The sequence below is a fragment of the Coregonus lavaretus genome, assembly GCF_964263955.1.
Source record: "Coregonus lavaretus genome assembly, chromosome: 28".
In the NCBI taxonomy this organism is placed as follows: domain Eukaryota; kingdom Metazoa; phylum Chordata; class Actinopteri; order Salmoniformes; family Salmonidae; genus Coregonus; species Coregonus lavaretus.
The window spans coordinates 1,175,612-1,187,786 of NC_140015.1; the positions used below are offsets into that span (position 1 = coordinate 1,175,612).

At 42.8% G+C, this 12,175-nt stretch overlaps 2 protein-coding genes across 2 annotated transcripts in view; one reads left to right on the forward strand and one right to left on the reverse strand.

Annotated features, from left to right (window-relative positions):
• Positions 1-389: 389 nt before the first annotated feature.
• nme3 (NME/NM23 nucleoside diphosphate kinase 3) lies at positions 390-5,415 on the forward strand. The gene is made up of 5 exons (XM_084146268.1): positions 390-527; positions 3,020-3,150; positions 3,430-3,531; positions 3,701-3,813; positions 3,914-5,415. Exons 1-5 carry the CDS (start codon positions 485-487, stop codon positions 4,050-4,052), a joined length of 528 nt encoding a protein of 175 aa, XP_084002394.1. The 5' UTR covers positions 390-484; the 3' UTR covers positions 4,053-5,415.
• Positions 5,416-11,998: 6,583 nt separating this feature from the next.
• LOC311104220 (C-Jun-amino-terminal kinase-interacting protein 3-like) overlaps positions 11,999-12,175 on the reverse strand; it is a gene marked incomplete at both ends in the record, with an annotated part of 66,626 nt that continues 66,449 nt past the window's right edge. Inside the window, one exon of the mRNA XM_084145958.1 lies at positions 11,999-12,126. Coding sequence (XP_084002084.1) covers positions 11,999-12,126 — 128 coding nt within the window. The remainder of the gene's footprint in view (positions 12,127-12,175) is intronic.

The following is a 12,175-nucleotide window of genomic DNA, read 5'->3' on the forward strand; positions in this document are numbered from 1 at the left end:
TTAATCCCATAGGAAATCTGTGGAGGGAAATAGGCATATTTACACAGTAATGGTGGCTGGCTGCAAATCAACTAGACATATATTTTTTTATAGAGATTATATGCATATTTTAGCTAAATCGACAAATTAAATTGATTAGATTACTCTGGCAATGAAAAAAATTATGTAGGTGTTCTTTCATAATAAATTTACAAGGAAACTGACACTACGTCAAATTGACATGTTTGGACTGCAGCCCTTGTCTCCATTGACAGTCCATGTTAAGGCATGGTGGTATCTTATGGAGCTAGGAATATGTTAGGTGACTTGTTGAAATGTATCAGTAGCTTCACTAGGCTGAATTCTGGCCTGAATCACTCCCCATAGTGCGCGTTCGCGCCCTACTTCCTGGCTGCATTCCGAATATACATGAGCGTTTCCTTTCCACTGAAGGTATAGGACTTTTCCTCTCTCTTTTCACTTCTTCCCCGTGGATGATGCAGCGATGATTTTCCTCTTGACTATATTGGCAACTGTTTTCCAGACAGGTTGGTGACACTTATTTCGGTTTTATATGACATTTCCTCAATTTTATATTGTTGATTGAAATTAATGCATTGCATATGTTCGATACTTGTTTGCTTGCAGCAGACTGGCGGTAGTGATTAGTACTAGCAGCTATAGTCATTCAAGTTGCCACCTGACACTGTAGGCCTACAAATTATGAACGGAGCAGAAGGGTCAGAGTTATTTTGCGAATGGAGGGGGACTCTTGCCTTGTGACATTTGTGTGATTGCAGTTTCGTGAGTTGCTAATATTGGAGGGCCAGGGTAGAAGTTCAAGCCGGTTTTAATCATAGCCGCTGTAAGATTAACTTTTTCATAGGCTACATTACCATTCAAACGCGTAGATAGCCTATTTATCGTCACTGGAAGTTGTCTTGATAGTGTTTTCCTATGTCAACGCTACGGAGTTCTAATGCCGCGTTCACAACAACTGGGTTCGAAAGAAAACGAGCTCCGACTGGGAAAAATAATTTTCGACCTGAAGATCACGGAGGTCATGATTTCACCTCGTTTTTTCCCGAGTTCCCAGTTGCCTTGACAGCACCACAAGCAACAGAGCAAACGGGTCGTCACTAGTTACCACAGCCACAAAGTCATAAACCCCGCCCATTTCTTTAATTTATCTTCTGAAAATGTGATTGTAAACATAACCCTTAACCACACTGCTAACCTTATGCCTAACGTCAAATTAAAACCAAAAAGCATATTTTTGTTTTCATTAATTTATGGTATAGCTAATTTTGACTTTGTGGCTGTGGTAACTAGTGGAAAACGATAAACACTTTCACCAAAACCTGCACTGATCACGTGATCGTGCCAGCTGTACCCAGATAGAAAGAGAGGCCAGGCCCAACTCGGCGGAAAATCTGTCTCCCTCCAGCAGGTGGTGGTGTTTCACCCACCAAGCAAGGAGTTTTTTGTATGGCGGTCAATGAGTGTCGAATTTGGTCAACAAAATTTTTTATGGCTTATTTGGTCGAATATAAGTTTTGTAATGCACAAGTTGTTACGAGTGTACTGATATAAGTAGGACACGTGACATCCCGGCAATTTTGAGAAAAAACACTATCGGAGTTGTCTCGAGATGGCTATGCATATTCATGTATGAGGCTAGTAGCATAGCATCTCTCTATTGAATACAGGCGGTTGACGTCGACAACCCTCATCGAATATTCAAGAGAATATTACAATAATGAGATGTGTCCACCAATCCAAAGAAAGGATAGGCGGCAGCTAGACAGCCCGCTGTACCTCTTTGTGGACAACGACTCCCATTGTTAGGGCGGAGAGACATGTATTTTGTCAGTATATCCATAATCTTTGCTGTAACAGTTCAAATAATTCCATCACGGACATTGTATCCGGTTTCACTAGTTGCCACAAAGTCAAAATTGGCTAGGCCTATATCAAAATAATTGATGAAAACAAAAATTTGCTTTTTGGTCAACTTGCTTTTTGACATAAGGTTAGTAGTGTGGCTAAAGTTAGGGTTATGTAATCATATTTTAAGAAGATAAATTGTCGAAATGGGCGGGGTTTATGACTTTGTGGTTGTGGTAACTAGGGATCCAGGCGCCGGTGACGCTAGCAATCTGATTGGTTGGTCGCACTCACACGAGCACCTCGGCTCATGCGAGTCTATGATATGGGACGGAGTAAAACGGTCATTGCCTGTTCAGCAGGAAAAACTAGAGGATTTGGTGCCAAAACAGGCACGAATTGAGGAATCTGAATTCCTGTAGCTCAGTTGGTAGAGCATGGCACTTGCAACGCCAGGGTTGTGGGTTCGTTTCCCACGGGGGGGCAGTATGAAAATGTATGCACTCACTAACTGTAAGTCGCTCTGGATAAGAGCGTCTGCTAAATGACTAAAATGTAATGTGCTATTTCATATTTCACGCAAGCCAAAATGTATGCTTTACAAGCAACACTTACTTTATGGAAGATGTGGGTGGGGGTGGGTGTAATCAGACACCTGCTCAGCTCAACAGATAACTAAATCCTCTCTAGAACATATTAAATTGGCCATGAGATATTGTAGTAATAGTCATATCATAGATGTGATCTTGTATTGCTTGGACTGATATTAGGTTTATCACACATGATTGTTATAAATACACCGGATAGGTGCAGTGAAAGTTGTTGTTTTACAGGGTTAGCCATAGTAGTACGGCGTCCCTGGAGCAACTTAGGGTTAAGTGCCTTGCTCAAGGGCACATAGACAGAACATTATCAGCTTGGGTATTCCAACCAGCAACCTTTCAGTTGCTGACCCTACGCTCTAACTGCTAGGCTACCTGCCACCCTAACAGATTTGTACATTTGCCATATTCAGCGGGCTAGGTGGAGTTTCCACCATATTGCTCACACACCCAGCCGCTTATTTCAAATCTACGAGGTATGACCAATCAACAAGTGTCATGGGCTAGGGGTTGATTTGGGACTGGACATGATGATCATGCTTTCACCCTAGGTTGGACGGGCGTCAACGAGCACAGCTTCATAGCTGTGAAACCGGACGGTGTGCACCGGAGGCTGGTGGGAGAGATCATCCAACGCTTTGAGAAAAAGGGCTTCAGATTGGTGGGAATGAAACTAGTGCAGGTAGGAACACGCACCATGATGCACGTCCACCAAACACATACGGGGAGGAGGAGGAACCACTTCATTAGACGGTTTATTAACATAGTTTAAAACGCGTGTACGCCATCTTTTCAAAACAAACAGGCAATATCCAGCCTTTCCAGAGCAGTGTGAAGGGGGTCACTGGAGAAATCTTGTAAAATATATTTAAATAAAATGTGATTTGTGTTTGTGAAAGGGGCTTATGATATACTGTCTGTGTTCGATCTTTCTCTGATGTGATGTGGGTGTGTTCGCCAGGCGTCCGAGGACCTCGTGAGAGAGCACTACTGGGACCTGAGAGACAAACCCTTCTTCAATGGACTGGTGCGCTACATGAGCTCTGGACCCATCGTTGCCATGGTGAGATAGCATGCATACTACTACATACACAGATACCCTCTCTCCCTCTCAAGACATTTTACATATTCTATAAAAATAGCTGGTTTACACAATTTTACTGGTTATCCAGGTTAATGTGCACATCCCTAGTTGTGCAATTGTTCATCCTGGTGTGTATGTATGTGTTTAGGTGTGGCAAGGTCTGGATGTGGTGAAGATGTCTCGCAAGATGCTGGGAGAGACCAACCCTGCAGACTCCCTACCAGGAACCATCAGAGGAGATTACTGTGTGGAAGTGGGCCGGTAAAGTGTGTCTGTGTGTTGTGTGTGTTTATAATCAGTGACAATGAAATTATATCTTGTCTGTCTATATGTGTCCGACTTTCTACTTTCTGTGTTGTAGGAACGTGATCCATGGCAGTGACTCTGTAGAGAGCGCTCAGAGGGAGATCTCTCTGTGGTTCAGGCAGAATGAGCTACAGTGCTGGGAGGATACTGGATCTATGAGTGACACACACACCACTTGTAGACCACCCAAGTGACTTCAGAAACTATTCACACCCCTTGACTTTTTCCACGTTTTGTTTTTCTAGGTGGGATTAAAATGGATTTGTCTTTTTTTTTTGACAACGGTCTACACAAAATACTCTGTCAAAGTGAAAGAGAAATTCTAACATATATACAGATATTCATGAAAAATACAACACTAATATATCTTGGATAAGTATTCATCCCCCTGAGTCAATACATGTTAGAATCACCTTTGGCAGCGATTAGTCTTTCTGGGTAAGTCTCAGAGCTTTGCACACCTGGATTGTACAATATTTGCACATTAATCTTAAATTCTTCAAGCACTGTCAAGTTGGTTGTTGATCATTGCTAGACAGCTATTTTCAAGTCCTGCCATAGATTTTCAAGCTGATTTAAGTGAAAACTGTAACTAGACCACTCAGGAACATTCAATGTTGTCTTGGTAAGCAACTCCATTGCCTTCAGAAAGTATTCACACCCCCTTTTCCACATTTTGTTGTTACAGCCTGAATTTAAAATGAAGTAAATTGAGATTGTGTCACTAGCCTACACACAATACCCCATAATGTCAAAGTGGAATTATGTTTTAATATTTTTATTTATTAATATTTTAAAAGCCGAAATGTTTTGAGTCAAGCTTAAATAAGTTCAGGAGTAAAGACTTGCTAAACAAGTCACACAAGTTGCATGGACTGGGGAGTTTTTTTAGGATAAAATAAACAGAACAGAGCTAAGCACAGGCAAAATCCTAGAGCAAAACCTGGTTGTCTGCTTTCCAACAGACACTGGGAAACCGTCACCTTTCAGCAGGACAATAACCTAAACCACAAGGCCAAATATACACTGGAGTTGCTTACCAAGACGAAGTTGAATGTTCCTGAGTGGCCTAGTTATAGTTTTGACTTAAATCAGCTTGAAAATATATGGCAAGACTTGAAAATATCTGTCTAGCAATGATCAACAACCAACTTGACAGAGCTTGAATAATTTTTTAAATAATAATGTGCAAATATTGTACAACCCAGCTGTGCAAAGGACGTAGGGCCCGGATCCGATCCGAGTTAAGCGCGCTTAAATGGAACGTAATTCACTTTTTATGCACTTTTCTCTCTGCTTATTCTGACCTTGAACTTAAAGGAAAACTCCACCGAAAAACTAAGTTTTGGTATTTGTTTAATTAGTCCATTGTTGATCTAGTCCCAAAAGGTTTTGCATGTCAGCAATCAAGTTTTCAATATATCTAACTTAGAAAATACAGAAATCTGGCCCGTATGATGCAAAATGCATCATATGATGCTAAATGCATCATACGGCCCATATTTCTGTGTTGGACCCATGTTTCATGAGCTGAAATAAAAGATCCCAGAAAATTTCCATATGCGCAAAAAGCTTATTTCTCTCAAATGTTGGGCACACATTTGTTTACATCCCTGTTATTGAGCATTTCTCCTTTTCCAAGATAATCCATCCACCTGACAGGCGTGGCATATCAAGAAGCTAATTAGACAGCATGATTATTACACAGGTGCACTTTGTGCTGGGGTCAATAAAAGGCCACTCTAAAATGTGCAGTTTTGTCATACAACATAATGGCACAGATGTCTCAAGTTTTGAGCGTGCAATTGGCATGCTGACTGCAGGAATATCCACCAGAGCTGTTGCCAGATAATTGAATGTTCATTTCTCTACCGTAAGCTGCCTCCAACCTCGTTTTAGAGAATTTGGCAGTACGTCCAACCGGCCTCACAACTGCAGACCACATGTAACCACGCCAGCCCAGGACCGCCATATCCAGCTACTTCACCGCGGGAAGTAGTTTGGGGGTGCTGCACATTTTTTTGCCTGCGCTGAAGATGTCTATATTGGTCTGCTAATACAGGACTAGTAAAGGCCCCCCAGAGTACCACTTTTGTGAAAACATTTTAACTAAATGTATTTGAGTGTTTACCAGCATTTGTAACCTGTCTGATTATTATCTATACAAAACAGTTAATCTGATAATACTTGTGGAATATAAAAATACTTGCTTGATTGAGTGCGTTCGGAAAGCATTCAGACCCCCAGATCCCTCATCAAGCTACACACAATACCCCATAATGACAACGCGAAAACAGGTTTTTAGACATTTTTGTAAAGTTATTACAAATTACAACAAAAATAGCTTATTTACATAAGTATTCAGACCCTTTGCTATGAGTCTCGAAATTGAGCTCAGGTGCATCCTGTTTCCATTGATCATCCTTGAGATGTTTCTACAACTTGATTGGAGTCCACCTGTGGTAAATTCAATTGATTGGACATGATTTGGAAAGGCACACACCTGTCTATATAAGGTCCCACTTTGGACAGTGCATGTCAGAGCAAAAACCAAGCCATGAGGTTGAAGGAATTGTCCGTAGAGCTCCGAGACAGGATTGTGTCGAAGCACAGATCTGGGGAAGGGTACCAAAACATTTCTGCAGCAATGAAGGTCCCCAAGATCACAGAGGCCATCATTCTTAAATGGAATAAGTTTGGAACCACCAAGACTCTTCCTAGAGCTGGCCGCCCGGCCAATCTGAGCAATCGGGGGAGAAGGGCCTTGGTCAGGGAGGTGACCAAGAACCTGATGGTCACTCTGACAGACTCCAGAGTTCCTCTGTGGAGATGGGAGAACCTCCCAGAAGGACAACCATCTCTGCAGCACTCCACCAATCAGGCCTTTATGGTAGTGGCCAGATGGAAGCCACTCCTCAGTAAAAGGCACATGACAGCCGGCTTGGTTTGCCAAAAGGCAAATGGAGCAAAGTATAGAGAGATCCTTGATGAAAACCTGCTCTAGAGCGCTAAGGACCTCAGACTGGGGCAAAGGTTCACCTTCCAACAGGACAAATACCCTAAGCACACAGCCAAGACAACACAGGAGTGGCTTTGGGACAAGTTTCTGAATGTCCTTGAGTGGCCCAGCCAGAGCCTGGACTTGAACCCGATCTAACATCTTTGGAGAGACCTGAAAATAGCTGTGCAGCGACGCTCCCCATCCGACCTGACAGAGCTTGAGAAGATCTGCAGAGAAGAATGGGAGAAACTCCCCAAATACAGGTGTGCCAAGCTTGTAGCGTCATACTCAAGAAGACTCGAGGCTGTAATCGCTGCCAAAGATGCTTCAACAAAGTACTGAGTAAAGGGTCTGAATACTGATATTTCATTATTATTTTTTGGAAAACATTTCTAAAAACCTGTTTTTGCTTTGTCATTATGGGATATTGTGTGTAGATTGATGATTTAATCAATTTTAGAATAAGGCTGTAAAGTAACAAAATATGGAAAAAGTCAAGGGATCTGAATACACTACGTTTTCCAATTTCTTGAAATACTTTGCAAATGCAACTTATTTCTATGTGAAAACTGAAATGGTCTATTCATTCCTTTTCCATATTAGTAAACGCTCTTATCCAGAGCAACTTCCAGTAGTGAGTGCAAATATTTTCATACTGGTCCCCCGTGGGAATCAAACCCACAACCCTAGCATTGCAAGTGCCATGCTATACCAACTGAGTCACATCATCACACCACCATCACAAACCACTTGATGTCTGAATGTGCTCAATTACTGTATTGTGCATTGTTTTTCTTCATGGTGATAAAGTCTACAGGTACAAACCTAGATGACCAGCCTATGTACAAAACAGTAATGTACATTTACATTAAGTGGTTTTTAAGGATGGTAAATTAATACTACACAAAAAGTGGTTGTTTTCCATGTTATTTGATCAAGAAAAATATTTAATTTGATGTGGATATTTTGTGTCCATAAATTTGCACCTTTTGATGTAAATGTTTGAGGACAGGGTTTCGTTGTTTCTGGATTCCATTAGAATGACAATCACAGAGAAAGGGACAGGGCAACAACTCTTACAATTCCAACAATTGAATCCTGCAAGATACTGTTCTTAATTATACAACTGCCTTTTATGCCAAAGCAGAGATGATGCCAAAGCACTACAGATATCTATCAGTCTGCTAGTAAAGGCCAGTGCACTACTTTCGTGATTAAAAAGAAGAAAAAACTAATATTCTGATTTTCAGGGTGTGCTTCAGCACCCAACTTCCCACGGCTATGCCTGTGGGATCATCTGAGACCAGCCACCCAGGCAGCTGATGAAACAGTGGGTTTGCACAACCAAAGAATTTCTGCACAAACTCTCAAAAACCATCTCAAGGAAGCTCATCTGCGTGCTCGTCGTCCTCACCAGGGTCTTGACAGCAGTTTGGTGTCGTAACCGACTTCAGTGGGCAAATGCTCACTTTCGACGGCCACTGGCACGCTGGAGAAGTGTGCTTTTCACAGATGAATCCCGGTTTCAACTGTGCTGGGAAGATACCACACGTGTATGGTGTCGTGTGGATGAGCGTTTTTGCTGATGTGAACAGAGTGCCCCATGGTGGCGACGGGGTTATGGTATGGGCAGGCATAAGCTACAGACAACGAACACAATTGCATTTTATCGATGGCAATTTGAATGCACAGAGATACCGTGACAAGATCCTGAGGCCCATTGTCGTGCCATTCATCCGCCGCCATCACCTCATGTTTCAGCATGATAATGCACGGCCCAACGTCACAACGATCTGTACATAATTCCTGGAAACGGAAAATGTTCTTCCATGGCCTGCATACTCACCAGACATGTCACCCATTGAGCATGTTTGGGATGCTCTGGATCAACGTGTACGACAGCGTATTCCAGTTCCCACTAATATCCAGCAACTTTGCACAGCCATTCAAGAGGGGTGGGACAACATTCCACAGGCCACATTCAACAGCCTGATCAACTCTATGCGAAGGAGATGTGTCACGCTGCTTGAGATGTGGTCACACCAGATACTGACTGGTTTTCTGATCCACGCCCCTACTTTTTTTTTAAAGGTATCTGTGACCAGTCATGTGAAATTCATAGATTAGGGCCTAATTCATTTATTTCAATTGACTGATTTCCTTATATGAACTGTAACTCAGTAAAATCTTTGAAACTGTTGCATGTTGCGTTCATATTTTTGTTCAGTGTACAAGATCAGAGTATTTTTAAATCTACCAATTGGTGCTGAAACGGAGACGAATATGCATATATTTAGATGGCTTTCATTCATTCATCCCTAATATTCTGAAGCCGATATACAGCTGAAGTCGGAAGTTTCCATACACTTAGGTTGGAGTCATTAAAACTCGTTTTTCAACCACTCCACAAATTTCTTGTTAACAAACTATAGTTTTAGCAAGTCGGTTAGGATATCTACTTTGTGCATGACACAAGTAATTTTTCCAACAATTGTTAGTAAATATTTTCTGAACTCATTCTTGAACTGTATTGTTGGTTAAGGGCTTGTAAGTAAGCATTTCACGGTAAGGTCTACACCTGTTGTATTTGGCGAATGTGACAAATAAAATTGGATTTGATTTGATTTGTTAGAGGTGCCTAAAGTTGACAGGGTATGTTCCAAATGGACTTGAGCTTCACTCTTCCGAATCTGAACCACTGTCCTTAAAGTGGGTTTGGTCTCACAGGATGCCATTTCATACATTATTTGTACACCTTCAATTCAATCTGTATCGCGGAAGTTCGGCGCTACAGCGTAATTGAAATTTAAAGGCAATGTTCCCGCGTTAGCGGAGACCGCATTCACAGTAAACGCTGCATACTGTATGTCGGCGCAATCGGAAATTACTTTAAAATTTCAATCACACAATCTGTGATACAGATTAAATCGAGTCCTTAATCCGATCGTGTTTTGTCGGCTATGCACCTTCTAAAGGTAATGTTCCCGCGTTCGCGGTGACCGCATTCACGGCAAACGCCAATCGGAAATTACCTTTATATGCTGCATAGGTTGGCCTTGCAATCAGATTGAATCCTGGTCCTAATTCAAAAAGTCAAATAAAAAAAAGATCACTAAAAAAAGGTTTTAAAATAAGTCAACCAACAGAGAAGAGAACGACAGACAACATAGCCTCTGGTTTTCAGCGCACAAATAGGTTTAATATTTAATCCACACAGATAAAGAGATCAACATATGAGTTACACACTGAACAAGAGGGGGAGGGGCCTTGTGCATGTCTGGAGAGTTACAGAATCCTCAATGACAGCTGTCACTCAAAACAGGTGACCATGCACAAACCTCACTGGCCAAATGTCAGTCTGGGAACAGCGAATCAGAGTAGAGTGGGCGGTTGATGAATCAGTTATGAACCAATCAGCTCACAGCTCGAAGATATGCCTGGCTCTCTCTCTCCTTCCACTATTTGGCACGGTTACATTTCGGTCCCTAGCCTCGTCCCTTACCCCTTTGGTGTTCACAGACCTGAGAGGACTAGATAGGTTTTTACAAAGGCCGAAATAGAACTCAGCCTCTTTACCTGTCCATTTTCTCTACAGGAGAGTTTGGGTTTGATCGACAGTGCAACCGACTGACTGATCTACAAATCACCTTACATCATAAATAACTCCTCATTATTATTTGTAGATCAATCCGTCAGTCACAATTGACCCACATCACATATTCAAACACGGCCAATCTATGTCCATAAGGCTGTCTGGAAACTTGCTTCTAACGTGGAACAATTAAAATCCCAGTTCATCCTCTGATGCCAAAACAAGAGTTTCTCTTCACTCCACTACACCTGATTTACTGGCTCAGTCATCCCCCATGATTTTAACTACATTTGTCTCCCAAACGGCATCCTATTCCCTATATAGTACACTACTATTACAAGGAACCATAGGGCTCTGGTCAAAAGTAGTGCATTATAAAGGGCATTGGGTGCCATTTGGGATGCACCCTGAGTCTGCACACCTCCTGATCAAACTTCACTGTATTTACAGGCCAATGCATTCAAGACTGATCTTGTTTTTTCCCAGTACATTCAACAACGTCTCCTCACCTTCTAACTAACAGCTGGCTGAGGTAAAATCACCCTGAACCAACCAATCAATCAACTGTCAGTCTCTCGCTCTCTACATTCAACTCACCAATGAGCTGCTAGTTACCGTGTCACTCACTCCGACCAATAGCTGCCCAGCTCTGAATCCCTCTTGACCAATCAGCTGTCTCTGTTTCCAGCGTGGTTCAGTGAGCTGAAAGCTGATTGGAGGAGAGGGTCAGTAAGTCATACCATAAATAGTTTGGGGATTACTGGTTGCTGCAAATCTTGGGTAATTTCTGGAGAGGCGTTATATTACGCAGTATTCTTTAATGTTCCTGTACTTGTGTTGTTGGTAAGATGCAGGTGGGCAAGGCGAGAAAGGGAGGGGTTAGGGGTGATTGTAGGTATCAGGGGGTAGCTTGGGGGCAGATGCAGGCCATTACAAGTCAAAGGTCAATACAGGAGAGATACAGATGTACTTCCAGGGGAAATAAATACAGGTACGTCTGAAATGGCACCCTATTCCCTATATAGTGCATTACTTTTGTCCAGCGCCATATGGGCCCTGATTAAAAGTAATGCACCATATAGGGACTAGGGTGCCATTTAAGACGTACTCCAGGCCTTAGGGAGTAGGTACAGGATAGCGGAGATAGTTAGGAGGCCGGGGTAGTTAAAAGGCTCATGGTGGGGGGGAGATAATTACATTGGTAGAAGCGGCAAGAAACAGGGCGAGGGAGGGAGGGGAAGGGGGTAGTCATAATCAAGGTATTTGGAAAGTTACTGGACTGGGGGAGTGATAATTACAAGGCAATAGGTAGTTACAAGGTCTTTGGGGGGATATCGATAGTTAAAAGGGGTGTAATAGTACGTACAGGGGCTGAGGGGTCGTTCCCAAGCCTAGGGATAGTTACATCATGACCAGGGGTAGATACAGGGGCAGGGAGGAGCGGGGTGGGTAGGGTGGGTTAGTTTTAGGATGGGGGAAGGGGGTGATAATCTGGGCGCAAGAAGGGGGGACAGGGGGACGCAAGGTGACCCTTGAGGGTGGGAGTGTCACTCGGGGACGTAGGACACCTGCCACACGATGATATGGCTCCGCTCGGCTTTGCACACGGCAGGCTTCATCTGCGGGGCGCCCCCCGGCACCTCCCCTTCCTCTGTCTCGTCGTCCTCGCCATCACCTGACACATAGATGAAGTGAGAGAGTCAGTTAGCATGAACATGAACTGT